General features: G+C 44.9%; 2 protein-coding genes and 1 long non-coding RNA gene across 11 annotated transcripts in view; 1 reads left to right on the top strand and 2 right to left on the bottom strand.

Annotated features, from left to right (window-relative positions):
- Nucleotides 1–10,514, bottom strand: part of PLAGL1 (PLAG1 like zinc finger 1) — a 43,535-nt gene extending 33,021 nt beyond the window's left edge. For 3 of the 6 annotated variants that reach the window (XM_040698471.2, XM_001232447.6, XM_046939736.1), the window contains exon 1: nt 10,410–10,514. The gene's annotated coding sequence lies outside the window, so the exon portion shown is untranslated. Of the gene's footprint in view, nt 1–2,939; nt 3,056–9,702; nt 9,987–10,409 lie in introns of those variants that run through there. The other 3 variants (XM_046939737.1, XM_015284207.4, XM_015284208.4) reach the window with 2 other exon arrangements.
- Nucleotides 9,723–12,504, top strand: LOC112532078. Its single transcript, XR_003074316.3, has 2 exons — nt 9,723–10,073; nt 12,023–12,504. It is a non-coding gene; the product is annotated as an uncharacterized LOC112532078 (long non-coding RNA).
- On the bottom strand, nt 11,982–25,889 carry RSPH3 (radial spoke 3 homolog). Of its 4 annotated transcripts, none has more exons than XM_046939744.1 (9): nt 25,682–25,889; nt 25,505–25,592; nt 23,992–24,136; nt 22,512–22,657; nt 21,802–22,005; nt 20,670–20,832; nt 19,509–19,595; nt 17,264–17,533; nt 11,982–12,265 (listed from the first exon to the last, which is right to left on the bottom strand). In XM_046939744.1, exons 2-8 carry the CDS (start codon nt 25,559–25,561, stop codon nt 17,271–17,273), a joined length of 1,065 nt encoding a protein of 354 aa, XP_046795700.1. In that variant the 5' UTR covers nt 25,562–25,592; nt 25,682–25,889; the 3' UTR covers nt 11,982–12,265; nt 17,264–17,270. The 4 variants fall into 4 exon arrangements, with proteins under 4 accessions (XP_046795700.1, XP_040554414.1, XP_419702.1 ...); XM_040698480.2 differs by having other exon boundaries at nt 11,982–14,174; nt 25,714–25,889; XM_419702.8 differs by having other exon boundaries at nt 25,714–25,889.
- Between the last annotated feature and the right edge of the window lie 1,132 nt (nt 25,890–27,021).

Below are 27,021 nucleotides of genomic sequence, written 5' to 3'. Positions count from 1 at the left end.
TATGCTTGGAATGCCCGTGGTGCACAACCATAAAGAAATTCAAATCTTCCAAAGACGGAATATATTATCGACTAACAAAAGTTGTATGTTCTCCAGTATTATTTACCTGTTTCCTTCCTTTTTGATTATGAAACCGTATGACAGTTTCAAAAATCAGCAAGCTATGACTCACAGATCACCGCTGAGTAAATGCAGATACAGATTCAAATTCAATTCAGTGAGTCACCATTCATAGTCAGCATAATAACCTATCACTCAGGTACAGGAAAGAGAAAAAGCTGGTCCCCACTGTCAGCTAAAGATGAGCTTAAGCTCTTGTTTTCCCAGACTGACAGCATGTAGGACAGTTATAATTAGATTTCTTCTTTCAGAGGCCTGGATTGGAAACCTTCTTACTAACTGCACAGTACGCAAAACCCCGTGGGGTCCCGTGCCACTTCTTGCATGTGACTCAAGTAGTCCAAAAATAAAAATAAAAATAAATGTGGCATTAAATGCAGAACGTGTGCTTATTCTAGCCTTGTGGCTTCATCCTGTACAGTAACGTAGCCCCAGTCTTTTCTCTGGCAAGACTGAAACTTAAATAAATGCAAGGCAACTGGCTCTTTTCTATGCAAGCTTATTTTTTTCAGTGCTGGAGAATGTAAGAGAAACTAGGAAATCAGAATAACAGGCCAACGCTGAAGAGCCCTGTAGAGACTGGTAAAGGACAATTGCACAGCCGCTAGCTCCACTCAATGAAGAAAACACTTAAAAATAAATGACCATCAACTCCCATATCATTACTGAATCATCTACATGAAATTTGGTGCACTATGGATAAAAGTAAGTATGGGAACACACTATTTCTTCCATTAAAAGTTACCCTGACATAAAAACGCTTACAACAATAAACTAGAAAAAAATCCTGCGCTCTCTAACCTTTCCTTAAAAGTTCACCAATGGGTCACTTGCTGTTATTTTTTCAGTCAGTTGCATGACCTCTTCAACTCCAACTTTGACATCTAAAACATTTATTCAGTATGGTCCAGTGAGTTAACAAAAACCCAAATCCACTTGACATCTGCACCTCAAGTTATCAAAAGATCATTTCAGTGATTTATAAAATCTGTATGGACGTAATCTGCAAGATTTCATGCGGGATGTAAGTCTGCAGGTGGAAGAACTTAAGGTTATCCAAAAGTGCCCACTATCCAGTGCTTGGATAGCTTTGAAATGTACTTTACTCGTTGCATCATGACGTTGTAGTCTCCAGCTTCACTACAGCGTTTAAAAAAAACAACAAAACACAGAGAGAATCACTATGATTCAAGAGTCATTGCTCTGCTGGGACAAACTGAAAGCCCAGTTGACATTCTTCGCAACGATCTTGATTATGCTATCCTGTAAATTCCATGGATTCAAATTCTGAAGATCACCCTTGTCAAAATAAACGGTTTGAAAACGACTATTGCAGTTTCAGATTCTGAAACCCAAATACGTGACTAGAAGTATGACAGCAACTTGGCACCTAAACAGATCCACATTTTTTGCTAACAGCTCGGAATTTAGAAAAAACCCATTATAACTATAATTTTAAAAATCAAAGTTGATGAGCGGGATAATCAGTGCAAATGACTTACTATAAAGACAATTCAGAAACTTACACAGCCCAAAGAATCACTGAATTTGACAAGAAAAAAAGTTTTTAAGTAATATATCCTGCTTATATTTTTTACGGATAAAAAATGCACTTCACTGTCCTCAATTCTTTTGTGATCTGTTCCAGTGATGAGCACAAAGTATTTGAAATAACTTCATTTTTACACTCCGTTTTATTTAAGGAAGTTGACAGTCATTTGCGTAATGTCCTAATTTAAAATTCCTTAAATTTCTAATAAAATCGATTTAAAATGGTAATAAACGATGTTATGTAAATATTTGTCTGTATGTGGTGCTGAGGCCTGCAGAGACCACAGTGTTGTGTGATTTAGGCTTTAATGTTGACAAATCACAAAAGTCCTAAGCTCAACTTACAGAAGAAAAATGAGTGAGTCTTCTCTTCTACTGCAGAATAAGACAAAGAGTGGAAATCAATTTATTTGCTTGTTTATCCTTCTTTCCTTCACTGTCTGTAGCTCTGGTTTGGTCAGGGCAGCGTCCCTTCATTTTTGACAACAAACACATTAAAACTAGGCTGCATTTTTATTAATCAAAAAGCTCCACAGATTGTAGCAGACTCAGCAGAAAAGTCTGTAGAGTAAACTCATGCACTAAAAAGGGAGATGATTCTATCTATCACTCACACTAGGAATATCCCAGAGTGAAGACCGGCATGTAAACATGCACAGGTCAAGTAAAGATGATTTCCAAGCGTGAAAATTATTCTTGTCACTGGCAGCTGTTGCGTGAGAAGTAATAAGGTCCAGAAGCCTGGCTGGGCACAAACAGTGATAAGAATATCTTTAAGATCCATCTGCAGCCTCCAAAATACTGAAAATTCCTCTGCAATCTTTTGTTCTAAACAAAAGTTAAAGTCCAAGTGAAGAGTTTCCAAAACAGGAGAGCCACTATAGCAGTAGAAAGCGTTTCACCACCGTCCCACCCCCAGCTGAGCTGACAGAGGCAAAAGCAGAGAACACTCTTTAGAGCTACAGAACATTAAGATCTACAGATTTTATAATAACAGCACGCTAGCTTTGCCTGCTTATTTACTTGTGTTGTGAACAGCGACAGGTTTGTAAAAACAAATGAGTCATGAACCAGACAGAATATTTCCAGTAAAACTTATTTTTGCCTGAACGTACTCAGCTGCTGAAACCAAAACATTCTGCAGAAATGTATCAGTTTCACTGACTCTGTGTATCAGCGCTACAGGCTGTGTCATGTTTTGCCGAAATTCTTAGCTTCACTGTCCTTCACTTGGGACAGGACAGCCCCCAGCGACTGGAAATCCTCACCTGACACTGTTTTTCCTAGCTCCATCAGCACCCGCCCCGAGGGCCGCGGGAGAACAGCGATCTCTTGTCAGTGCTTGGCACCACCAGAATGAGAAGGCCCGTCCTGACTGCCAGGTCTGCAAGAAGCAAGTGATGCATTCACTCTGGATACATCGTGTACTAGCTGTAAAATTTCTCCTCCGTGCAAAGCGCTCTGAAAGAACCATGGGGAGGAGTGGTTTTATTTGAGTGCACTTGGATTCATGCTGGCCTGCAACCCTAAGCTTTTCCCGGATGAGCCCTGGGCATACAAAGAGGTAGTGTTTCAATGGGCAAATCACCTGCTGCCACTCCACTGTGAAAGGTATTAAGTCACCTGTTTAATTAGTATGGATGATTGGTGATATTTCTAAGAGCAGTCGAAGCAGAAAAGAGCTTATGTTGGTTCTTCTCAGCTCCTTGATTTAATTACTTAGAAATGTTAGTAATCTTGGAAGGGGTTCAATGCATTCTCTTCACTCAACAAAGCAGGTGAGCCATGACTCCCACAAAGACAGAGAGAAAATACCAAAGGCCAGAAAGCATCCCGCACTGCCCGTGCAGAGTTTGTAATGTTAAAACGGTCTCCAGAGACCTCTTGGCACAGAAAGCTGAGCTGATAGCTAAAACTTACTGAAACTAAGTTCTATTTGAACTTCCTACACTAAAAAAACAAATCTGTTCTTCCGTCTAAGAGTTTCTCTTTTGTTTCCTCAGTCTAATTTCAGTTATGTTTTTAAAGACTCTTTTACCTAATACTTTCCAGTATGTCACTCTCTTTCCTTTGCCTACTGTCTGTTTCCAAACCTTTGTTCAGCATCACTGCCCTCTGACTGCACGCAGCCTCAGCACAACAAAGGTGCGGAGATGGCTCTGGAGGTGATTCCACCTGACACTGAACACACAGTCATCTCTTGGAAGACAAAACTACAGACTAATTTAGCTACGTTTTTAACGTGTACTGCACTGGTCCTTCAATTGTTTATTATTCCAGGACAATATAATGTTTAGATACTTGATGTCCTCCTTGGGTGTCAATCTGTCAAGGCACTGGCAAAACACAATTTTAGTGCTTTATAAATTGCTTGCCTATTGCTAAGCCTTACAGCATGCTTTAATCTTTAAAAAAGCTCTACTGGTTCCAAAGTTATTTATTTCTGTTGGATAGGACTGGACAGACCTAACAAGTACTGCAGATCACATACAGCTGCAGTGATTGAAATAACATTCTGGCTAAACTAAGCCAACACAGTTGCTGTGACAGTTAACGAACCAAAAATGCATGTGGGGCTTACACTGTTGCAGTTCTCTCTAAAGCATGTCCACCATGCAGTTGCATAGGACATCCTTGCTCATTCCTCAGCAGTCCCTCAGCACCATTCATAGCAACAGGAACCAGGAAACGAGACTGAGCGGAGGAGCAAAGAATTCTGTTCCACCATGCATTCTACTCGCTTGCTACTGAATATGGTATGCCACGTTAGATACCACTACTCTTTTTCCTAAGTGCTATTCTCTTACATGCACTGCAGAAAAACGAAGCACGTCTATACTAACTTCATTACCTGCGCTGTGTCACAGCAGTTGGGGGAGATGTTGTGTACTGCCTTTGCTCTAGGTATTGGGTACACTGCTCAGGAGCATCATGGGCATTGCTGTATCCTCTGTGTGCCTACACACAGGCCTCTAGCCTACCTGTATCATGCTTGTGACTTTTAAGCCCAAAGCACGTGGTTGACCATGCTGGTGACAACACCCTCTGCACTCTACTAGCTGCTATCCTGCATTTGCTGCAAACAAGTTTCCCCCACAATTCTTCAGATGGTTGTTTGAGAGCACTGTAGGCCTCCCAACAGGATGAAGCCAGTCTTGTTATTAATCTGTGAATGAACCTGGCTATTCAGGAGTCATTAATGCTCCTGAAGCATCAGCATGCAGCCTTCCCCAAAAGTTGGCATCACTAAAGAGACAATGCACGGTGCCAGCCATGCAATGAACAGTGTGAGCCACATCACACACAGTGTTTGTGATAGGATGGGTCAGGCAGGTCAGCCACAACACCTCTCAGCACACAGACTTGACATTTAGCACTAAAACAGCTCCGTGTGCTGTCTCGAGAGATACCAGCTGAACTGTATTGCTCAAGTCTTCCCAGAAGGAACCCCGCTGCCCCACTTAAGGCAAAAAGAACAGTGCCGACCTAGACAAGACTGAGATATTGTAAGGGATGGACACTCTCCCATCATATCTCAATATACACAAGAGACAACTTTGCTGCTCCTCAGGATATAGACATCTAACAGGCAACGAAGAAACATCTTAGGACAGACCTAGTCCCAGCTTCCTCAAAGAATGGGAAGAGGAGAAGATGACTGCAACAGGAGGACTGAGTACCAGCAGTTGGGCTGGGCTGAACATCAGCACTTGCCCTCTGACCCTGTGTGTCAGGCAGAGCCGGGAGGCCTTCCCCAGCGCTTAATCATTGGAGAGTAAGGACCAGGTGCTGGTCCTAGCAGCAGACCATGGTGCTAATCCTGAGACACCCCTACACCCTCATTGAGACTCCAGCAGCAGCCCTTAAGTTAAGATGAACAAGACAAAACGTACACAGATCCTCCTCTGCATGGCTAACCTTTCAGGCTCTTCACTGACACAGACAAGAACTAGAATTTTCATTTATATTTGTTTATATTATCATCTCAGAGATCCAGATCTTTTTCTTATACATGCAAATTGAGGTTCTCCAGAGGAAAAAAAAATGGCAAAAACGAGGAAGTCATACACTGAGTTACCAGCCCAGCATGACTGACCTTACTTCAAACCCTTTTACAACCCACAGCAAGGACTGGAAACATATTTCACCCCCACCAGAGTTTTTAACAGGCTTAAGCAAGAGAATACGGTGTCAACAAGTCCAGGGACTCCTTTTGAAAATTGTGGATTCTGAGCAGGAGAAAACACTCTGAGGTAATCAAGTGCTCTTTCCAATTAATTAAAATTAAAAATCAACGTCTTTTAATACACTCTGTATGGTATCATAATTTCAAGCTTGGAATTACAAGCAGTGAATGCCGTTTGGGAAGTATACATTCCCCCATCTGTTTGTGAAACAGTTTCTCCTAAGTAGTGTTCCAGACACAGGAAGGAGAAAGATAGAAGCAGATCTACTCCCTCCTCCAAGACAGAATTAGTTTACCAAGGCATTCTTGATCTTGATTTAGCACTGCAACTCTTGCTCTTTTACAGAGAGGGATCAACCTGCACAGAGAAAAGAGCAAACTGCAGAAGCATGGACATAAAGACATGTGGAAAGAACCATCCCTTTTAGGTTTTTCTGTCGGAGATATCTGCAAACCGAAACATGCTTTCAGCACAAATTCCAAATAGCCCATATTTGAAAGGATGCACTGAAGAAAGGTAAAAGTAGGTACAAAAAAATAAATAAATAAAATAAAATAAACCAACAAAAGCAAAATATCTGATTGTCCTCGGGATGTGCAGAGTTAAATGTTACGGTCAACTTCCAGGGTCTTCCCAAGCTGTATTCAAGGAGACTGACCTTCATTCTGTTCTAACTCCTGTTATTTCCTGCTAGTTATCATAAAATAGCAGTATCCTTGGCATCATGCTGAAGAGATTTCCTACCTGCTTACACACACACACACACGCAAAAAAAAGAGGAGAGTTTTCCCTGGATTTAGTGACAATTAAATGGTGTGGCCAGCTGTACAGTGGCACGTGCTTAGGCAGAAGTATGTGACCACTGTTCCCTTAGCATGTGGAGCTGTCTCATTTGATTCATGCTTATCTTAGAAAGCAGGAACATCTTAAAATAAAACCTCAGCGGAGCCAGGAGGGAACTCGCTGGCAATGCATGCTTTAAATACACTCCAGCTCTGCAAACATCTTGCGAGCAAGATTACCCTTAGTGAACTGGATTATTCATGCCCACAAAGTCAGGTGTAACGTGAAGTGCTTGAACAAATGAAACTTATAAAAAACAACATCAGCACAGCCTGCCCGAAGTGCAGCGTGTGTATTCACTTATGGGCGTGGTGAGAGCTGATGGTTTCGGGTTTTAATCATCAGCTACAAAGTTAAGTGCTTGAGGGAAGGAATAGGGGAGACAGAGTCCCAGGTCCCGGCCCCTGCAATATGCTGAAGAATAACCATGTCCCAGCAGCTGGGAGAACTACCCTACGCTACTCTCTCCCACACAGCCCTAGCAGGACAGCCAGGAGAAGAAGAAACAGGTGCTGGCACATCTTCACAAGGAGGGGATTCTCTACAGCGCAGATACCAAACAGGAAGGAAAGAGAAGTCATCGTCTTTAGTTAGGGAACATTAATCTGTGACCTGCTGGCTTATGTGTCTGCAAAATTAATGCTAAACAAGCGACCGCATTAAAAAACAAGAAGTCTACCTAAAAGCAATGCACTCAAAGCACTTTAACTCATTTTATTTTAAAATCAGAGCAATTTGAATATACCTTGAAGAAGCCCACGTAAGGCTTCAGCCTGGAGGTTTAAGTACTTGATTCTACAGCCCTTTCTGCCTTAAGAGGTAATTCATGATGTGCTTACATGCTTTCCTGCACACAGCTCTCCAAGCCTCCCACTGCCAGTCTCAATATGACGTGTAGCTCCACAGAAACTGGCAGTTCTCACATCGTTTCTAGCTTTTATTCCCATTCAACTCATCTTCTTTCTTACACAAATAATCCCATTTTCTCAATGTGCAGTAATTACCACAAATTCGGAATGACTAGCTTCTGTTCAAACATCAGAGATGCTTCCTGAGACCATGTAAAAATGAGAACACTCTGACAGCCTCTTACACAGTCATACTACTCCACTGTGCACTAGTTCCCATTAGGCTTGCAAATGAGACTTTGCTTTGACTTACAATGCGGGACAATTAAGTGCACACTAATGGTGGAAAATATACCTAATGCATAGCTGCACCTCAGCAGCAAGTGCACGCAATATCAAACAATAATTACACCATTTGTCACTGATCCTGCCACTGTATCCATACTCTCATCCCATACACAGCTACAGGCCTGGCAGAGCCCACTGTATACTCACAGCACTGTGCAGGAGCAGCATCCAGCTCCTCCAAGCCACAGACCATAGCATTACAGAATCACAGAATCATTGAGGTTGGAAAAGACCTCTAAGATCACCTAGTCTGACCACCAGCCCGTCCCTACCATGCCCGCTAACCACATCCACATCCGCACAGTCCCTGAGCACCTCCAGGGACCCCAACTCCACCTGGACAGCCTATGCCAATACCTCAGCACTCTCTCTGAGAAGAAATTCTTCCTAATATCCAACTTGAACCCCTCCAGGCACAGTGTGAGATCATTCCCTCTTACCCTAGTGCTGTTACCTGTGAGAAGAGGCTGACTCCAAACTTGCTACAACCTCTGTTCTGCTAGTTGTAGAGAGAGATAAGGTCTCTCCTGAGCCCCCCCTTCTCCAGACTAAGCAACCCCAGTTCCCTCAGCCATTTGCCATAAGACTTGTGCTCCAGATCCCCCACTGGCTTTGTTGCCCTTCTCTGGACATGCTCCAGGGCCTCGATGTCTTTCTTGTAGTGAGGGGTCCAAAACCGAACACAGCGCTCACCGGTGCAGCCTCACCAGTGTCGAGTACCCAGGGATGACTACCTCCCTGCTCCTGCTGGCTACGCTATTTCTGATACAAGGCAGGATGCCCCTGGCCTTCTTGGCCACCTGGCACACTGCTGGCTTGCATTCAGCTAACACTGCAGATCTTTTTTCCTCCATCCCAGGCCAGTGGTAAGCCACTCAAGAGATCAACTGAGGATCGGGCAGGTGAGGGAGAAGGCGAGACCTCTTCTTTGAAGCCCTACTGGCCCTCTCACTCAAAAGGCTTTGCAGTGTCGTGCCACGCTAACCAATTCCAAACCAGCACCACCTCTCCCAGGGCCTTCAGCACAAAGAATGCAGGAGCAGCCGCCAAGCCACCAGGGCACCACTCGACACTTGGTGCCACCACACATGACTAGGCATCTGGGACCCGGAACACGTGTTCTGTCAGTCGCTGGTAGAACTGAGCAGCAGGCCCCACATGCTGCTGGCAATCCTACAGCCACAGCTCTGAGGGGCTGAGGACTCCAGGGGCCATACAGGTCTGGCGCCTCTTCCTTCCTCATTCTGTCAGAGCGGGATTTGCTCATCTGGCAGTGACACCACACACATCCTTTCCTGCCACTTCCTGGAAGGAGGATGTGTGTGCTATTTGTATTTCCTATTGAAGACACTTATCACCAAGGTGAGATAAACATATACATGTATATATAATGTGTATGCATGATATACGTAAGATGTATCCAAAACACAGCTTGTATTTTGTCCTACAAAGTCCTTTATGAATTTTAGAATACCAGCTGAAGATGGAATACTCTATTTGAATTCCCATTTTAAAGACATACTACACTGCATCCTTCACCAAACAATTAAGATATCTTCTCCAATCGCCTTTTGCAAGGAGCTCCACACCTGTGTCCATGTCACACACGGAAAGCAACAGCCCTTGGGAAGAGTTTGGCTGTCCCGAATGCACTCTTCCAGAAACACTAGCTGTCATTTCGCTGCCAGACGCAGGCTTTCGACAGAATAAAGCCCCAAAAAAAAAGAAAAAGAAAGAAGAAAACAAAACTGAAAGTTAAAATTTAACAGACTCAGGTACTTAAAAAAAAAAAAAAAAAGTAGTACCGGTAAATGCCTCCTCCTCCAGAGTAAAGAAAGCACGTCCGCCCAGGAGCAGCGCCTGACCGCAGCACGCTGCTGTCCCGCTGGAGACGGCTGAGAAACCGACGGGAACGGCGCTGCGGTGCGGATACCGGCAGGAGTTAGCGCTGAGAGCGGGGCGGTGGGCACAGATGCGAGCCCGCAGCTGTTCCCCAGGCGGAAACCAGCTCCCCGAGCAGTTCCGTGCTCAGCCGCGGTCCCACGGCCGCCGCGCGGCACAACACCGACGGCCGAGGGATGCGCCCCCCCCCCGCCCCGCACCGAGCTCTGAGGGCTTTTTGTTCCCGAAGTCGGAGCGGGTTGGATCCGGCCCAAGCGACCGTCCCGAGCACTCCGTGAGAGGCGCGGCGGCCGGACAAGTGGGACGTGCTGGCGGGCGGGGGGCTCGTGTAGCGGCGGGGGCGGGGGCTGCGGCTCGTGAGAAGTTGGGGGGGGGGGGGGGGGGGGGGGGGGGGGGGGGGGGGGGTGGAGAGGAACAAATAAATAAATAAAACCAAGAAGTAAAAGGGGGAAAAACCCCACTCTCCGTCCGACGGCGGACTCATCGGCGCATGTGCCTTCCCGCGGGCCGGTCGGCAGGTGCCCCCCGCCGCGCCCGGCCCCGAGCCCCCAGCCGCCGCCCGGACTGCGCGGTTCCCCCGCCCTCCTCCCCGAGGCCCGGCCCCGCTCACCTCATGGCGCGGCTCGGCGGGCGCTGCCGCTGCCCCAGCGCCGGGCCGGGGAGCGCAGCGGCGGCGGCAGAAGCTGCTCCCGTCCCCGCGGCGGTGCCCGGCCCCGGGGAGACGCCTGGCTGCGGGGCGGGGGAGGCCGGGCCGCGCAGGGCCGGGGGCGGGCGGGACGCCGCGCCTCCCTCCTTCCCCTCTCCGCCTCCCGCGCCCCGCCGGCAGCCGCGACCGCCCCAGGGAGCGGGCACGGAGTGGTCGGGGCGGGTGCGGCTCCGGGCGGGAGGTGTTACTTTTGTTGCTGCGCGGTCTGCTAACTTTTTTTTTTCTTGAAGTAGAAATGTTGCAGCTCGCAGCTTTAACCTTCAAAACTGTTGTCGTTGTGATCGTAATGAGTTGTCAGTACTTCACAGGAACGTCAGAAATGTCCCCTTTTTCATTGGTCGTAGCTTTTTGCTTTAAAGGAAGGCACTTCGTGGCATTAAAATTTCCCATTTTGTACCGTTATCTTGGGTCTCTGCTGCTGACGACAGAGGTGCTGGGCACGGCACTCGGTGAGCAGAGAGCACTCGCACGTGCGTGTTCAGGGAGCGCTTCTCCCGATGCAACTTCTGGTCCTGCCACGGGCCGTCCTTCTTGGGGCAGCGCTTCCCCTGCTGCTCCACACCCACCATTCTGCACCGGGAAACCACAATTAGACACACCTGAGCCTTCTCTTCTCCAGGCTGAACACATCCAACTCTTTCAGCCTTACTTCATATGGCAAGTTGTCCAAACTTGATCGTCTCTGTAGCCCAGTTCTGGCCTCGAGTTGTGTCAGGAGAGGTTCGGGTTGGATATTAGGAGACATTTCTTCTCAGAAGGAGAGGTGATGCATTGGCACAGGCTGCCCAGGGAGGCGGTGGAGTCACCATCCCTGGAGGTGTTCAAGAAACATGGAGATCTGGCACTGAGCAACATGGTTTAGTGGGCATTGTGGTGATGGTGATGGGTCAACAGTTGGACTAGATGCTTATAAAGACCTTTTCCAACCTTAATGATTCTATGATACTAACAAGGGCCAAATAGAAGAGAACAGTGGTATCCCTCACTCTATATTGCCTATGCTTTTGCTGGTGGAGACTGGCACATGACCTGCCTTCCTTACTGCCTGCACTGAGTTTGTGAGCCACCAGCACCTTCAGACCACTTCGGCAGTGCTGCTCCAGGCAGTCATATCCCAGCGTAACCCAATGCCCTGCTTCTACAGAAGACTGGACCGGGGGCTATCTCCAGAGATCCCTTCCACTCTTCCCCTTTGACTCAGTGCATTAAATGGTAGAGCTGCCTGGCCATGAGAAACTAAATTGGAATGGTTTCAGTACTTCACTGCAACAGATACTGTCACACAGGCATAAAGGTGCTTGCATAAAGGAGGGAAGGACAGGGATCATGGCTTCGTAAACACCACACAGCCATTGCCATATATTGCTGTATGACACTGCTGTTAATACAGCTTCTGCGGGCTCCCAAAGCTGCAGCCATTAAAGGTGGGTGAGGTGAGGTTCATGCTTAGCACATGCACATAAGCAAACGAGCAAACACTTTCACAGCTGTATTTTTTTTATCTGTTCCCTCCCCAGCTCTTCAAAACCTGTGATTTCTGTCAGCAGCAAAACAGCTGTGAATTTTAGTCTCGATGGATTGCTCCCAGTCTGTCGCCGCAATGGAGAAATGCAGTCCAGTTTGGTCCATCCACATCAAGAGGATGTCAAGGGGAATTCCAAATGGACACTCTCCATATCTTTCCCACTTCTCAAGCAAGTTGCTGAAGTAAACATGGAGCTAAACTGCTGAGCTGGTTGTCGGAGCAATGCTTTGGCTCCCTGCAGAGAAATCAATAGATGGAAACCACATGGATACAGACTTACTGGGACCAGCAGCTTTTGGCACAAACACACGAAGATGAGCAGCCTCTCTGCATGTGAACGCTAAGGTTCGGGCTTTTTCTGACATGTGGCCAGACTGGGCGCAGTCAGAAGAGGAACCAGTGCTCAAAAGCAATTGTGCTCAGCCCCTCTGAGCTACAGATGCTCTTTTGGATAAAGTTCAATGCACAAATGAACTCTGTGTCCTGTTTCTGATGGTTCCTAGGGAAAGCCCTCATGCTGGCTCCACCACACAGATGTGCTGCTTATCAATTAGAAAGTCCAGAATCCCACAATGTCCCTGAGGACTTTGTTGGGTGACCTCAAGTGCTGGCTCCTCACACTTAAATACAAGTGAGTTTGTAAAGGTTGACACTTTTGGGATTTAGTGCAAAGGGAAGTCCAGGTAGGTGTCACTGCAGAGCGACTAACAACTTGGAGCAAGTAAGAGTGGCGCCTTTCCATGCATTCTGGAACTTGTCCTGCCTTCTAATGCCTGCAGTGCTGTCCCTTCTGTCTCCTCCTGAGTCCCTCACACACCCCTGGCATTGTGCTTCTGGGGTACTGAGTGGGGAGAAGGATTGCAGATCTTGGGGATGGCCACAAGCTGCCTGATACAGGGCTGGCCACCTCACCTGCTGTGACAGCTGCTCCTGGGTACACAGATCAGAGTGAAGGGATGTGGAAGGGAAGTGTCTGGAGAAGTTTTATGTAATTTTTATTTCATGGCTTTATGGTTCTGTAAAAAATGTAACCTATTGCAGCAGGCTTAACCATGATACTCCCTGATCACATTGGGATACCTTCCTATTTCTGTGGAAACCAGCTTGAAGCTTACCTGAGAGCAGTGACTATCCTTGCTCTGTTTGATTTTAATGTAAACACCAAAAGAGAAGCTCCATCCCAGAACTTGAGCTTCTTCCCACCTTCAAATAGCTATCCTCAGTCTGCCCTAGGGCTGCTATCAGTCCCATCCATCTTACATCCTCTCTGTGTAAAGGTTTTTAAGTTCTCAGCACCCCAAAGTTCTCTTCCACCCTCTGTAATTCAAGGTAGAATCCATCACCACGTCCTTAGCACTATCAATTTCTTCTCCCAAATAGCATGCCCACATGTTACAGAACTATTGTAACTATACATTAAAATGAGAACTGGGCTTAAGACATACACATTGAGCATACTACAGTACAATTCTGAAAACCTGTTAGAAGAGGGAAGTCTGGAACAACAGAAAAAGGGTATGCTCAAAAGGAAGATGAGAATATACTGGCAAAAAACACTTATGTCTGAATTAGGTCTGCACGATTACCACAGAAGGATGGGTGGAGCCTCTACAGCAATTCTTCTACCAGAATGGGATTGAGAAGAAACAATCCTGAGCATCTTGCTCAAGAATTTGTGCATGGTCCAGCTCTTGGGGTTTGATAAAGAAATGTGCATATCAGCTAGAAGGCTCATGTGTTCACATAGCCAGCTCTCCTCTTTTTCTCACGTCCCTTAGCCTGAAAACTACTATAGTCTTTTGGTAGATAGAATCAAGGTAGCTGTTGAAGATGAGTGAGTGATGGTTGTTCAAATATGAAAAAAGGGATAGGAGAGACAAGAGACCTGTCAGTTGTGGAGATGGTAGTATCTCTGTCACAGTTTTCACTCACTTCTGAATTCTGGCTAAGTGCAAATATTTGTGGATTCAGGTACCTAATATGAAAGGCATTGCTTTTTAATAAAAGACAAAAAGGTGAAGACTTAAAGCAGGTGTTGACATCCAAAAATAAAGGCTGGTGAACAAAGCTCCTCCATTCTGCCAGACTGTTGGTCGTTCTCAAGAAATGACATTTCTCCATATGCAAAATGAATGCTTAACTTTCTGAAAAAAATACAGTAATTACACTATTAATGACAACTTGCTCTTGAAAAGTATCTCATCATCTGTCTTTGGAGCCCCTGCCAAGGAGCCAACTGACCACAGTTCCCAGAACTGTAGCACTGCAGGGGGTCCCAGAAAGCCCAAACCCCAGCTCTGTTTGCAATGCACAGTTGCTGCATGCCCTGGGCAAGCACATTCAGCCCCAGCCGTAGCACCAGGAGGATGCAGGAGCCTGAATATGGACAAAGATGACAGTCATCACTGTAAAGTTAGAGCTGCTTTCTCCAGAAGGGCAGGTGCTTCTGGGCAATCTTCCAGCCCCATCAGAAACCAGGCACAAGGATCATTCCAGCATTCGGCTGTGTACCACTTGTAGCACACGGAAATTAGGTACAACAGCTTTGAGGAGCTGGTGCCTCCTCTAGCCACATCCCCCCCAGGGCTGTCAGAAAAAGTCTAAGACAGCAGCATGGACAGATTGGGAGGCTCCCCTCTTTGTATTTTTAATCAAAAGCACAAAACCTTAAATCTTCCCATTCGCCAGAAAAGCTTCATCAGCCAGTGTTTCTCCTCCCATCACCTCTCTGGTGGTGTGAGATGCAACTTTCAAGTCTTTGGTCTGGAGGAAGAAATGCTGAAGAGAACCCCAGAAAAACAAATAATGGGAGTGTGAAGGAGCAGCTTCTGACCCAGGACAGAAATGAACAGTGGGCAAGCAGCCTAGCCATATGGCAGGAGAGAGCATATGGCATTCTCAGGGAAGCAGAGACTGTTCTTTGGTCCCAGCACAGAGGACGCCACTGCAGTTTGGTTTGCCAAATTGAAATGTTCATGGTTGTAGGATGCTAAGAGTTTCTTTTCTAGCATTTTTTTAATGGCTGTTTTTGAAACTGCTATTTGTATTGAAAAACAAAAACTGTTTGAAGTCAACTTCCAAACCCCTGGGAGGCCATACAAATTTGTATTGGCAAATGTCACTTATTAGAATTTTTCCCTTCATTTTTACTGCTGCAGGCCTGGCCATCAACACAAAACACGTGGATCTTAACTTCCTTTTTCAGTGGCTATCAGCAGAGAAGAAAGACGTATGATAAAGTTTAACACGTTCATTCTCTTAGTCTTCTACCTCTCCTTCATTAATTTGAAGCACATTGCCACTGAAGAATGGTTTCAGGAACATGAAGGCTAGCTTTTTCATACCTGCCCCTCAGCTCAGGTCCCTGATCCTGAAGACTATAGAGTTCCCATCAAAGACCAAGTACAGCATGAAGGCTTTCCTTTTGTCCCTAGTCATTGTGTGAGATCAGAATGAAACACAGCGGATCACAGCTGGTAGACAAGGACCGTATTAAAACTATTTTAAAACCTTTTTTCCAAAAATACAACAAACAGACTATAAAATAATTTAGTCTCGAATAGTAACCATAAATTCAAATGAAGTAAAAATGCAAGGCACATAACTTTTACAATAATTTAAGAATATATAACAGTGCCATAACCTATTTAAACAGAATATTAAAATACTTCAAGTAAATTTTCATTTACAATTCTCATGAAGCAAGTCACACAGCCTTTAATTATCCAGAAAAAAATAGCCTGACGAAGTCATGACAAAGATCTCCAATGTCGTGGGAACAAAATCAATGCAAAATCCAGGTCCTATTGAAACTGATGTAAACCTCCAACTGACTTCAATGCCTAAACCTGATTTTCACTTCCAGTCTTGTCAAAAAAGTGATACTTAAAGATACGTTCAGATACTTAAAGAGGAACTCAGTGAGTACTGACTACCTTAATTGCATGTACAATGCATTTTGCTGGATGGTTAGAGGAATCAGTGGTAGATGAAAAGCCAAGCACACTATGTTGAAATACCAGCAACTTAGCAAACAGAGGAATACTCCAGCTTCAGAAAGCATCTATCTACAATCTGCACTATATGATTACAGTTTAACACAGGCATATCTGCTGATCCATAAACCACTTAGTGGATTTGTTGCTGGTTACACCTCATTATTTCAGATTGTCAAATATCTGCAGAGGCAGGCAAATACATGAGAGCATCCAAGTAAGCTTTTCCATGTACAGCACAATTGAGTCTGGATGTTAGAGCTCAGGCTGGAAGACAGGCAGGGTGTGCTTTGAAGCCACAGGCCTGAGTGGTTCAGAGAAAAGTCTAAACGTCCCTCCTTAGAGTAAGAGATGTGAAGCAGGTACTTATCTCAGCAGGTGTCATTCCTGAGATCTCTCTTGGACTTGGGTCTGGCCTGCTGGGTTAGCAGACATCTCTGTACTGAAGAGAGGACGTAGCACAGGGCAGCCTGGAAAAGGTGGGACTGGTTCCACCAGTACAACTAGCAAGGATATGGTGTCACTGCAATGGAACAGCAAGGCACTTTTACAAGTAGGAATGCCCCTCTTGAAGAGCTGGCCTAGGAACAGCCAGGAAGGCAGTGCAGGTATATTTTTTAATTCATGTCTGGTACCAAATACAGTGGACCACCAAAGAAGGGTGATGAGAAAGAAAACTGAGGCTGGGCTTAGCACAGGGCCCAACCCCATAGCAGGAGGCTGAGGAGGATTTTGCACAGGCAGATGTTCCCAGATAACTCTTTAGAACTTGAAGAGCATCAGGAACAACAGCCTTTACTCTACTGCCTGCTGAGATGCCCATCCAAGCATGTCAGAGGAGGAGCAAGTAACATGAGTGAAAAGAAATTTAAGTACTGTGCCAGTTACCTTTCAAAATAAGCAAAGTAAGAACATCTCTGTTCTTAAAACATGATCAAAGCACTTGCAAAGGTTACCAGGATGCTCTCAATATCCTTCTCATGTCTTTCTAGAGTGGGATGTGGGACAGCATTACTTTTCACTTGTAAACATCTCTGGTTTTTGATGGGTTGAATTATCTACAAGAGGATAGGATTTCAGTGCCATCCATGACACTAGTAAACTTTCTTGACTCTTTCAGCCTGAAATCAGCAACATTAATATTTGGAAAACATGCTTTAATACTCTACTGTTGACTAGATTCATCCTTCAGCATGCCTACACCACAATACTTGTAAGTAGACAGGACGATGACTTGCCTGCTTGCTAGTCAGTTTCCGAGTCCTCCATTGCTTCTTGATTGGCTTCCTCTGACTGGAAAGTGATGTGATGCGAAGCCTGATCCTCAGCAGCAGGTTGGTCAGTCTCTTCATCTGCTGTTACTGCTTGGTCAGCAGCTTCTGTCTCTGCAGCTACCTGTGGCGCATTGTCTGTAGGCCTGTGCTCCTCAGCAGGTGCCTCTACCTGATCAGGCAGAGGTTTTTGGCTAAACACATCTAAGCGTTTTTCAGTCACTGTACGAATCAATGCTGAAATAGAGAAAAAGTATCATTAACAAACAGAGTAAAAAAAACTGTAATTTGAAATGATTTATACATTGCTGACCTGTGAATTCTTGGGCAGAGGAAAAAAAAGAAGGAAATAATACTAACAGTGAAAGAATGTCTGAATAAGAAAAATCACCCCTGCTGCTGTAGCCTAATTACAACCAAAGGTTTGCACTGAAAGCGGTGATTTGAAAGGGTTCACCTGGATTGCTTTGTACATCTCTTCATTGTTGTCTGGTCACTTTTGGAACAGGTCACCCTACAAGGTGAATTAGCCAGGTTGCATACCATGTGATGTTTTTGGCAGAGGGTAATAGTGGAACTGTGGGAATCATCAAAAAGACTTTCTATTTCTGAAAAGCAGCTGTAAAACATCTGTTCTTTATTATTTTTGTTGTTTTGCCTTTGTAAGCTTTTCTAAACATTGTACTTCTTCCAAACCAATGAAAACAACAGTAATTCAACATTCACTTTGAAATACATCACTTAAATAGGGTAAATAAAAAGGCCAATGATGGAGGAAGAGGGCTTTAATATAGAAATTGGGACTACGTACAGATACCAAAAGAAGATTCCTTGCTAATTTTTGGGTTGAGTTCTGCATCTCAAGAAGACAAACATAGCTACCTTAGACTGTGGATGCTGCCCCTGCAGTTCAGTTTATTTATTGGATGGTGACAAAATTAGCCATTTATATAGCTTCTATATTCAAGTAGCTTAAAAATACATCCTTCGAGAATTCTCCTATGCTTTTGTGTAAGTGGGAGAAGCCAGAATCTCAGCTGAGGTTGTGCCTGCCTTTACAAAACTTGTTGGAGATGGTAACGCACAGTTCCTTTTGCAGAGATAATGGTTTATTCAACAGTGCACGATTGGATATAAGCCAGGACACACAGTGGGTAAACTAGCATAAATAGAGGCTCCCAGTATTACTTATTAGCCTTCTCTAATTATTCTGTGCATCTACAAATTGGTGCAAAATCCTGGTATCTGGCAGTAAAAATTAAAGATTTAACAAGAATATGATGGACAATGGACAATGTGATGGTATGTCCTACAGCAACATCTTCCTTGGATTGTTTAATCAGTGGTCACATACAACACTTCTTGCTCAAAAGGAGAGAAAATTCCTTCCCTCAAGAAGAAATTCTTTAAGAAGTGGTTCTTAAGTGTACACACCAACACATACATCATATAGGATAAAAATATTAACAGTGCAGTTGTAGTTATCTGAATTGGACCTGAACAAAGGAAATACTGGGTCCTGGTTAAGCTGAAAATTAACCCAAGGGAAACAAACACAACTGTAATTCAAATCAACAATCACTGCTCGAGGTAAAAGTGCAAGAATGAATATGTAATGCAAGCGTAAGAATGGGTTTGGCCTGGTGAACACACATTCATCATAATTTTGTCCTACAAAAGATAGTTTTAGATTGTCCAGGTATTTCAGTGCAGCCTCTGAAGACTGACCAATAGAAGAACCCACATGCTTAGTCCAAAATAGCGTAAAAGAAAGCAGAGAGCGATATTTTAATCTGCTTCAAAAGCAAGGACTTGATTATTGATTGCTGAAGTAGTAAGCTCTTGTTCTGATGAAAAGTGCTGGCCACCTGACCTTTCTGTCATGCCAAAAGTATTGCATCTCCCAGCAGCAACAATACAAAGCCAGCAGAGAGAGAAATTACTGCAGCATGTTTGGCAATTCTAATACTTCAGGTGAGAATCAATCATTCAGTGGCTGCAGTAGTGATTTTCCCAACTTTAAAAACATTTTAAAAGGTAAAATTAATAAATACAAAACCCAAAAGCAAACATACAAAGCCACAGATGCTTGGACTTCTTGTTAAAATGACACCTGCTCCCTTAGTCCATAATGAGCATACAACCATTATATTTGCTCTGACTGGGGAAAAAACAATTACAAACAAGGAGCCCGGATTAATTGATGACTTACAGTCTAGCATCACCCTTCCCAGAGTCTTCTTTTCTAGTGTTTCTTCCACTTCTGTCATCAGCCAGGGCAGGAACTCTGTCTCAATGTCTGTAAGAATTTGGCAGAAAGAAAGCAAGAAAAAGCATCTGTTTATTACGGATGAGCAACGGGATCTCTGGGCTGTTTTTCATTTGCTGTGATCATTAAGGGATGAACACCCTTGCCAGGAGATACTTGCTTTGCAAGAGCCAGATGAAATCTCTAAGGATTTGTTAGGTGCCTTGTCTCCTGCCTCTTTTGCTGAGATTCCTCATCATTATGGACCTGAACCAGAGGCCTCTCAACTTCATTGATTTTCAAACGGGCTTGGCACCCCCCAAGGGCAAGCACACATGAGATGCACAGTAATGTTCTAGTTAGATGAAAATAACTATCCTGTGCAAGTCAGAAGAATAACATTTCCTGCTTTGCTTTCCAAGTACATCTGGCTTCTGGTCTGCTGAAAGCATTTATTCTCTCTGCCTAAAGAGCTCCTGCTTACTCCAATCATGCTTTTTGCATGTAACAGTCTCAATCCCTGCTCAGGTTGCAAAACACGCTCCGTTTCTGCATTTGCCTTCTGACTCATTCTGGAGAGTGTGCACCCATTCCCAAACTGGAGTCTGAGCACCCGTACAGGAACTGGATAAGTGGGGTGCATCAACGTAGCCCATAAGAAATGCTGCTGACTCTGAAAGCTTGCAAGTTGCTGATGTACAACTCTAAAATTATTTGCAGAGCCTAATTCCTATCGAACGTTTTTTCTTTTGCTCCGACAATCATTAACAAAGATTCAAAGTGACATATATATTTCTTCACTTATCCTATCAAAAAACGCTTAAAACAGTTTGTATCCTTCTCTCTTTCTTTCTCTATCAGTTCTAAGCAGCTATTTGTTTCTACCAACATAAAAGCAGCTCTTCTTGTTATAAGTGAAACAGTCAGCTCTTACATATTTTTGAACACTTGGTGCAGGTAACCAACGTTTCTATTAAAAATATGAGTTTGAAAACTACCTGTGCGAACACAAATGTAAATGAAAAAAGTATCTTTACATTATTCCAAATAATAGGACTATAAAGTGTTTTTATGGGTGGTTTGAGTTTTATATTACTCCATATATTAAAAAAATAAAGTACAAACCTCTTTCTATAGGATCATAGAAAAACCCACTCTCGTGAAGATTGTTGAAGACTGAGGGAATAAGATCAGTCAAGTAACGCTTAGCAAATGCCTGGGCTGCAATTTTCTCCATGGTCTCTTTCTCCTTCTGCAGCATTTCCATCTGCTGCTGTTTGCAACGTTCCTGTCAAGACAATATTGCACTTAAATTTTCAGCCCCTTAGCTCTTTTGTTCTAGATTTTGAAAAATCATCAATGTGAAACTCATAAACAGCAGAGATAATCAGAGTACCAATACTTAAGACTTCTGAGCTAGATGCCAGTATTTGTGGCCTCTAACTTTCACAAAGAACTCCTTGAAAGCAAGCCTGAATCTGTGGGGTACGAGGATTCGAGGAATCCTTTGACATAGCTTGTTTAATTTTGGCAAGTCTGTAAAACAAGGGTCTTGTGGCTGGCTAAATGAAATCCTTCTCTGATACCTTATCATCCATTGATATCTTAACTGCTTGATTACTTCAAATAGAACTGATTGATGCCCTTGGAATAAGGTGAAGTTGGGTGAAAATTTCATCAACTTTTCACTTTTCCAATTTTATATATTATTTGACATAAGAAAAAATTAAAACATAGGTTGGTCCAGGAAAACATCAATAACGTTAACATTATTAACTCACATAAACAGAAATTAAGACTTGCCATTTCTATTTATTTCTACTTGCTAGATACTACTACCATAGTTTTGTACTTGGAGATCTTGAGAGGTATGTGCACTTATACAATAGCACATGCATTCTGTGTGAAAGAACATGAGGTGCTTCTCACTTTCAAGCACTCTGACTACTCATTTACATATAATCATAATGAGCAGGCTTGAGTAACAGCTGCACAACGCGGTCAGGTTTGGCCTCCTGATCAGGTGCCTGAGTTCACCAGGTCACATGAGCACGACTGCTCTAATGGAACAGAACAGTACAGAGCAGGCACATGAGAGCAAGAATCTGCGTGCAGGTGTATGGCATCAAAATGCTTTCAGGAACATCAAACTTGGCAATACCCTTCTGCCCCCATTCAGCTTATTTCAGAGCTCACCTTTCAGTACTGGACATGGTGAGCACTCACACAGGCCTGTTTTACTCCTAATAAGACTTACCTTCTCCTCTCTGTATCGCCGGTCTTGTTCTTCCAGGCGCTGGACCTCAGCCAGCTCTGCATTGCGCAGTTCTGCATAGGCACGCTGATGTGCCAACAGCTTGGCCAGCTCTTCTTCCTCCATGACTTCCAGCAAAGCTTGCTCAATGGTTTTCCCAACCAGCACTTCCAAGATTGGCTTGACTTCAATGTCAAAGTCAAAGAGCTGGGGATGAGAGTCAGTAAAACAGAAATAAATGACCCCTTGCCACGATCCCTCGCAACATCTTGGCAAGGAGCAAAGGAGGATGATCAAAACACCTGTGCAGAAAGAGGTGATGAGAAGTGGAGGTAGGGATCCAGTGTCATCTAAGGTGGGAAGCATGAATGCTGCTGGGGTCTAAGCGATGAGTGGGCTGGAGTAAGACACCACATAATCTGCTGCAGCCACTTAAGGCACTGTTCGGGAGAAGCAGAGCACTCACCTGGACCCTACTGCTGCTCCCTTCTGTGTTTCCAGCCCCTCTCTGGCTGGATACTATTTCCACAGAGGAAAACATTTCTCAGTATTGTGGTTCTTAGCTGAAAGCAGCGGAACCTGCGTTTGTTCCTCAGTTTTGCATGGTTTCTTTTGCATGTTCTACGGGAAGTTCCTTTCTGGTTTTGTCTCAAATTTGTTTGAAATAGGAAATATACTTTACCACTACTTGTGGATATGACTTTGCTTCATACCTCTCCTTCTTCTATTTGCGTGGCTACATCTCTTCCCGTTTTGGCTGGCACGAAGAAAGGAGTGGGAGGTCTGTCCAAAAATGCATCTGTTTGACACTCCACGTCAACTTCTATTATCCGGTCACTTATCTCTTCCAGATACAGCTCTAGAAATAAAATGCAAGGAATGCTCTACATTGGATTCTTTTTTATTTTAATTCTCGACTATTCCTGATTACTGTACTGGGTGAACTATATGCAAAGAATGCTGTGAAGTTGTTTCTATCAAGTTACCAAAAAAACAAAACCAAATGCAAATTAAAACAAACAAACAAACAAAAGCCCTCAGGACAGTTTGCTATGTAAGCTATTTGATACCACACTTCCTGTAACATCTGGTACAGCTCTTGGAAATTACTCCTAAACCCATTCACCAGGTTTCTAAAGAGAGTCTAGACCATTTTCAGTCCACCTTGCAGAATAAACAATTCTTGGTAGAGATAATGGGATATGGCAATTTCAAAAATGGACAATGACTACAGATCTACTAACTATTAATAGTAAGAAAGCCATACATTTTTCTCCATTGCATAGAGAAGAGTGGATGTCCAGAACACTGGAGCTGTTGGATTTTTAAAAAATGATGCTCTCCTTCCGGCCTAACTGGAAGTAGCTTTGAGGTAACCACACATCTATAGCACCATGTGCTTGACTTGAATTACATGTCTGTTTCCCACTGTAGAGATTAACAGCCTAGCACAGAAAAGGAGGTCTGGGGAATACTGAAGATTATCAGCACTAAAAGATGGGAAGGAAGAGACGACGATAACCACACTAGACTGCCTCCTTCTACATCCAACAGAATTTCAATGGTGAAAAGTTGCTGTATATTGGAGGAGGGTTCAGTTGTGCTGTGGCACAGAGAACACTCACAAAACCAAAGCCCAAATCTGATTAGCATGTACCACAGCTGTTTTCCCAGTTTATAAGACAATCTGAAATGCCTTTCAGAAGGGCACAGCAATACATTGTGCTCACCCCATGTTTACTCACTGACAAATGTTGGTCTTGCTACAAATAAATTGTTTGCTCACAAATAGGGCAGTTTCCTATTTTAAATTAGGGCCCCTGCCCATTCTTCTTTCCCTTCCCCCCACTAATGTTTAATACTAGTCTTACTAAAAGAACACACCTCTATCTGAGGCATACATCAAACTTCTCTGATGATACTGGAAAAGGAAAGAATAAATTAAGTTGCCTTGACTAGTGCTATAGAATGTGCACTGAGAATTGAAAAACAGACATTCTTTAAAAAAAGGTCACTTTCATTAATCAAGTTTATTAGTAATTAAACAGAACTAAAAAAGGGGGTTTATAGTGGAAAGAATTAGAGAACCTTAACCTTAACTGATTCTACCAATTGAATCATCACTTCAGTAAGCAAATTTAGACCAGCAAGTTTTTGTTTTCAGATGAATATTTTTTTTAAATCATCCTTTACCTGTCTGCACATGAACGTGCTCTCTGCCTTCCACAGGCTCAGGAGTTCTTAGCTGTATTTGCTCTTCTGCTCTCTTTCTAGCCAATGCTTTCCTCCGTGCTTCTCTCTGCCTCTGAATCTCAAATGCATTAGGATGATGGATACACTGGACAGGGGTGAACAACAAAATAAATAAAAAATACACCACCATACACTTGGTACTTTGAAATATTACTAATTTCTCTTGCAGATGAAGCCTGTTGCTGTTTTTAACATTACAAATCTAGTACTTCAGATTTACTGTTCAGTTTAGACTGATTCTAAATTGTCAGTTTTCTTAAAGACTAGGGAATGAAACTTACAAGATGTACTGGTTACCTACAGGCATACTTTAATGGCATCTCACACTAAGATAAAACAAGACAAAGCACATTAAAATGGCTTATTCTCGCTCAGCTGCGAGTTTCCAGGTGAAGCTTTAAGAAAGTGAAATGGACTTCCCCAACACAGGAAGGATGTGGAGCTTTTGGAGAGGGTCCAGAGGAGGACCATGAAGATGATGAGAGGGTTAGAGCGCCTCTCCTATGAAGATAGGTTGAAGGAACTGGGCTTGTTCAGCCTGAAAGAGGGAAGGCTGTGGGGAGACCTCATTGCAACCTTCCAGTATTTGAAAGGAGTTTATAAACACGAGGGAAATCAACTCTTTACATGGTCAGATAGCGACAGGACAATGAGGAATGGCTTTAAACTAAAGGAAGGAAGATTTAGATGAGACGTCATGGGGAAGTTTTTTTTTTTTACTGAGAGAGTGGTGAGGTGCTGGAACAAGCTGCCCAGAGAGGCTGTGGATGCCCCATCCCTTGAGGTGTTCAAGACCAGGTTGGATGGGGCTCTGGGCAATCTGATCTAGTAATTGGTCTAGCAGTTGGCAATCTCATCTGTGGCAGAGGGTTTGGAACGTCTATGATTGTATGACTTCAGTCCAGTTATTGCAATATCCACAGAATTGTTTGTTAGATTAAAAAAAAATGTAGAAACTTTAGTGCTGTTGAAGCAAAAGACATCCACACTACTAAATTCAGTGCTTTGTGGGTTGGAAGGAAAATACCTTTTGAACTTCATAAACAGAACACGTGAAAATAGCTGTTTGAAACAGCTAACAAATAACACGAAGCTATTTCCATACAATTGCTCTTAAGAACAGATGGCTTTAAATTCCTACACAAAGCATTCACGTAGAAATAATCTCTGAAAATCACGGAATCATTAAAGCCGGAAAAGACATCATTTAGTCCAACCATCAGCCCATCCCACCACGCCCACTGACCGCTTCCCTCAGTGCCACATCCACATGGTTCTTGACCACCTCCAGGGACGGTGACTGCACCACCTCCCCGGGCAGCCTGTGCCAAGGACTCGCTGCTCTTCCTGCAAAGAAACGTTTCCTAACACCCAACCAAAACCCTCCCTGGCACGAGAAACTAAGGCGCTGCTTCCCATCGAAGCTGTGCTATGACGTCCGCGGAGAACCTACCGTCGGCACGGCCTGACGGGCATACGTGTTGCCGCGCACCACCCTCCTGTCGTACATCAGGTTGGCCCAGCGAGCGGGCTCCTTCTGCCTGCAACACCAAGCGCCCACGGCTGCGGTGAGAGCCGCGCAACCTCAAACTACAGCCCCGAAAGCCCCAAGTTCCGGGGCTCCCCCCACCTCGGGAAGGGCAGCGTGCTTGGGGCACTCACGGCTCGTCGGCCTCCAGCGGTGCTCGGTACTTAGGGCGGGCGGGCACGGCGCGGGGAGGGCTGCAGTAGGTGTAGGGCACGGCGGAGGCCGCCGACGGCGGCGGGCGCAGGGCAGGCAGCATGGCGGTGGGCGCAGGGGACTCCCACTCCCACAGCGGCGCGGCTGTAACGCGCCCAGGCAACCGTCTCTAGGCAACGCGGGGAACGCGCTGCGCATGCGCGGGGCAGGAGTACGTCGCTAATGGTGGTGGTGGCGAGGCGCGGTGCAGAGATACGACCGTTAGCTCGGCTCGAGCAGCACTGAGGGGTGGCCGCGCGGTGGCGCTGCCGTCCGTCCGCCGCTCGCAAGCCGCAAAAGGGGCTGGGCGGTGCCTGGCTGAGCCGGCAGCTGTGCCTGCACCTGGCTACGGGGTCAGCACGGAGCGAAAATTTGGGAGGGGAGGTCACAGAAATCTGCTGGATCACATTTTGGTGGCTGGTGTACCAGTGTCCCGAAAGGCAACCTCTGTGTACACGCTTAGGGTCCGTTGGTCTGGGAAGCTGTTGTGGGATTTGGATACTGCAAAGATGTAGCACGGTAGGAAATAGGAGAGTGAGGTGGGCCCTTGGTATGACCTCTGTACTCCCCTGTCATAGAATCGTGGAATTACGGAATAGCTCAGGCTGGAAGGCACCTTAAAGTCCACACAGCTCCAACCCCCTGCTGTGGGCAGGGCTGCCACCCGCCAGCTGCCCAGGGCCCATCCAAGCTAACCCTGAACACCTCCAGTTTACCTGGGCTGTCTGCACTAGTGCCCCACCGCTCTGGGTAAAGATTTCCTTCTTAACATCTAACCGAAGTCTCCCTTCATTTAGTTTAAAGCCATTCCCCCTTATCCTATCACTATCAAATCATGTAAAAAATTGGTGTCTCTCCTGCTTAAAAGCTTCCCTCAAGTGCTGGAAGACTGCAGCGAGGTGTTCCTGGAGCCTTCTCTAAGCTGATCAAGACCAGCTCCCTCAGCCTTTCTTCATAACGGGTGCTCCAGCCCTCTGATCATCTTCATGGCCTACTTTGGCGCCACTCCAACAGCCCCACATCCATCTCCTGCTGCATGCCCCAGGCCTGGATGCAGTGCTGCATGTGGAGCTCAGGGGCAGAGCGGAGAGGGACAATCACCTCCCTCTCCCTGCTGCCACATCTTGGCTGATGCAGCCCAGGATACAGTTGCCCTTCTGGGCTGCAGGAGCAGCTGTTCGTCCAACAGTGCCCCTGAGTCCCTCTCCACAGGGCTGCTCTCAATGAGTTCTTCTCCCAGCCTGTACACA

Source organism: Gallus gallus, chromosome 3 (assembly GCF_016699485.2).
Source record: "Gallus gallus isolate bGalGal1 chromosome 3, bGalGal1.mat.broiler.GRCg7b, whole genome shotgun sequence".
Taxonomy (NCBI): domain Eukaryota; kingdom Metazoa; phylum Chordata; class Aves; order Galliformes; family Phasianidae; genus Gallus; species Gallus gallus.
Note: the sequence above shows the minus strand (reverse complement) of the source record. Positions and strands in the feature narration are given on the sequence as shown.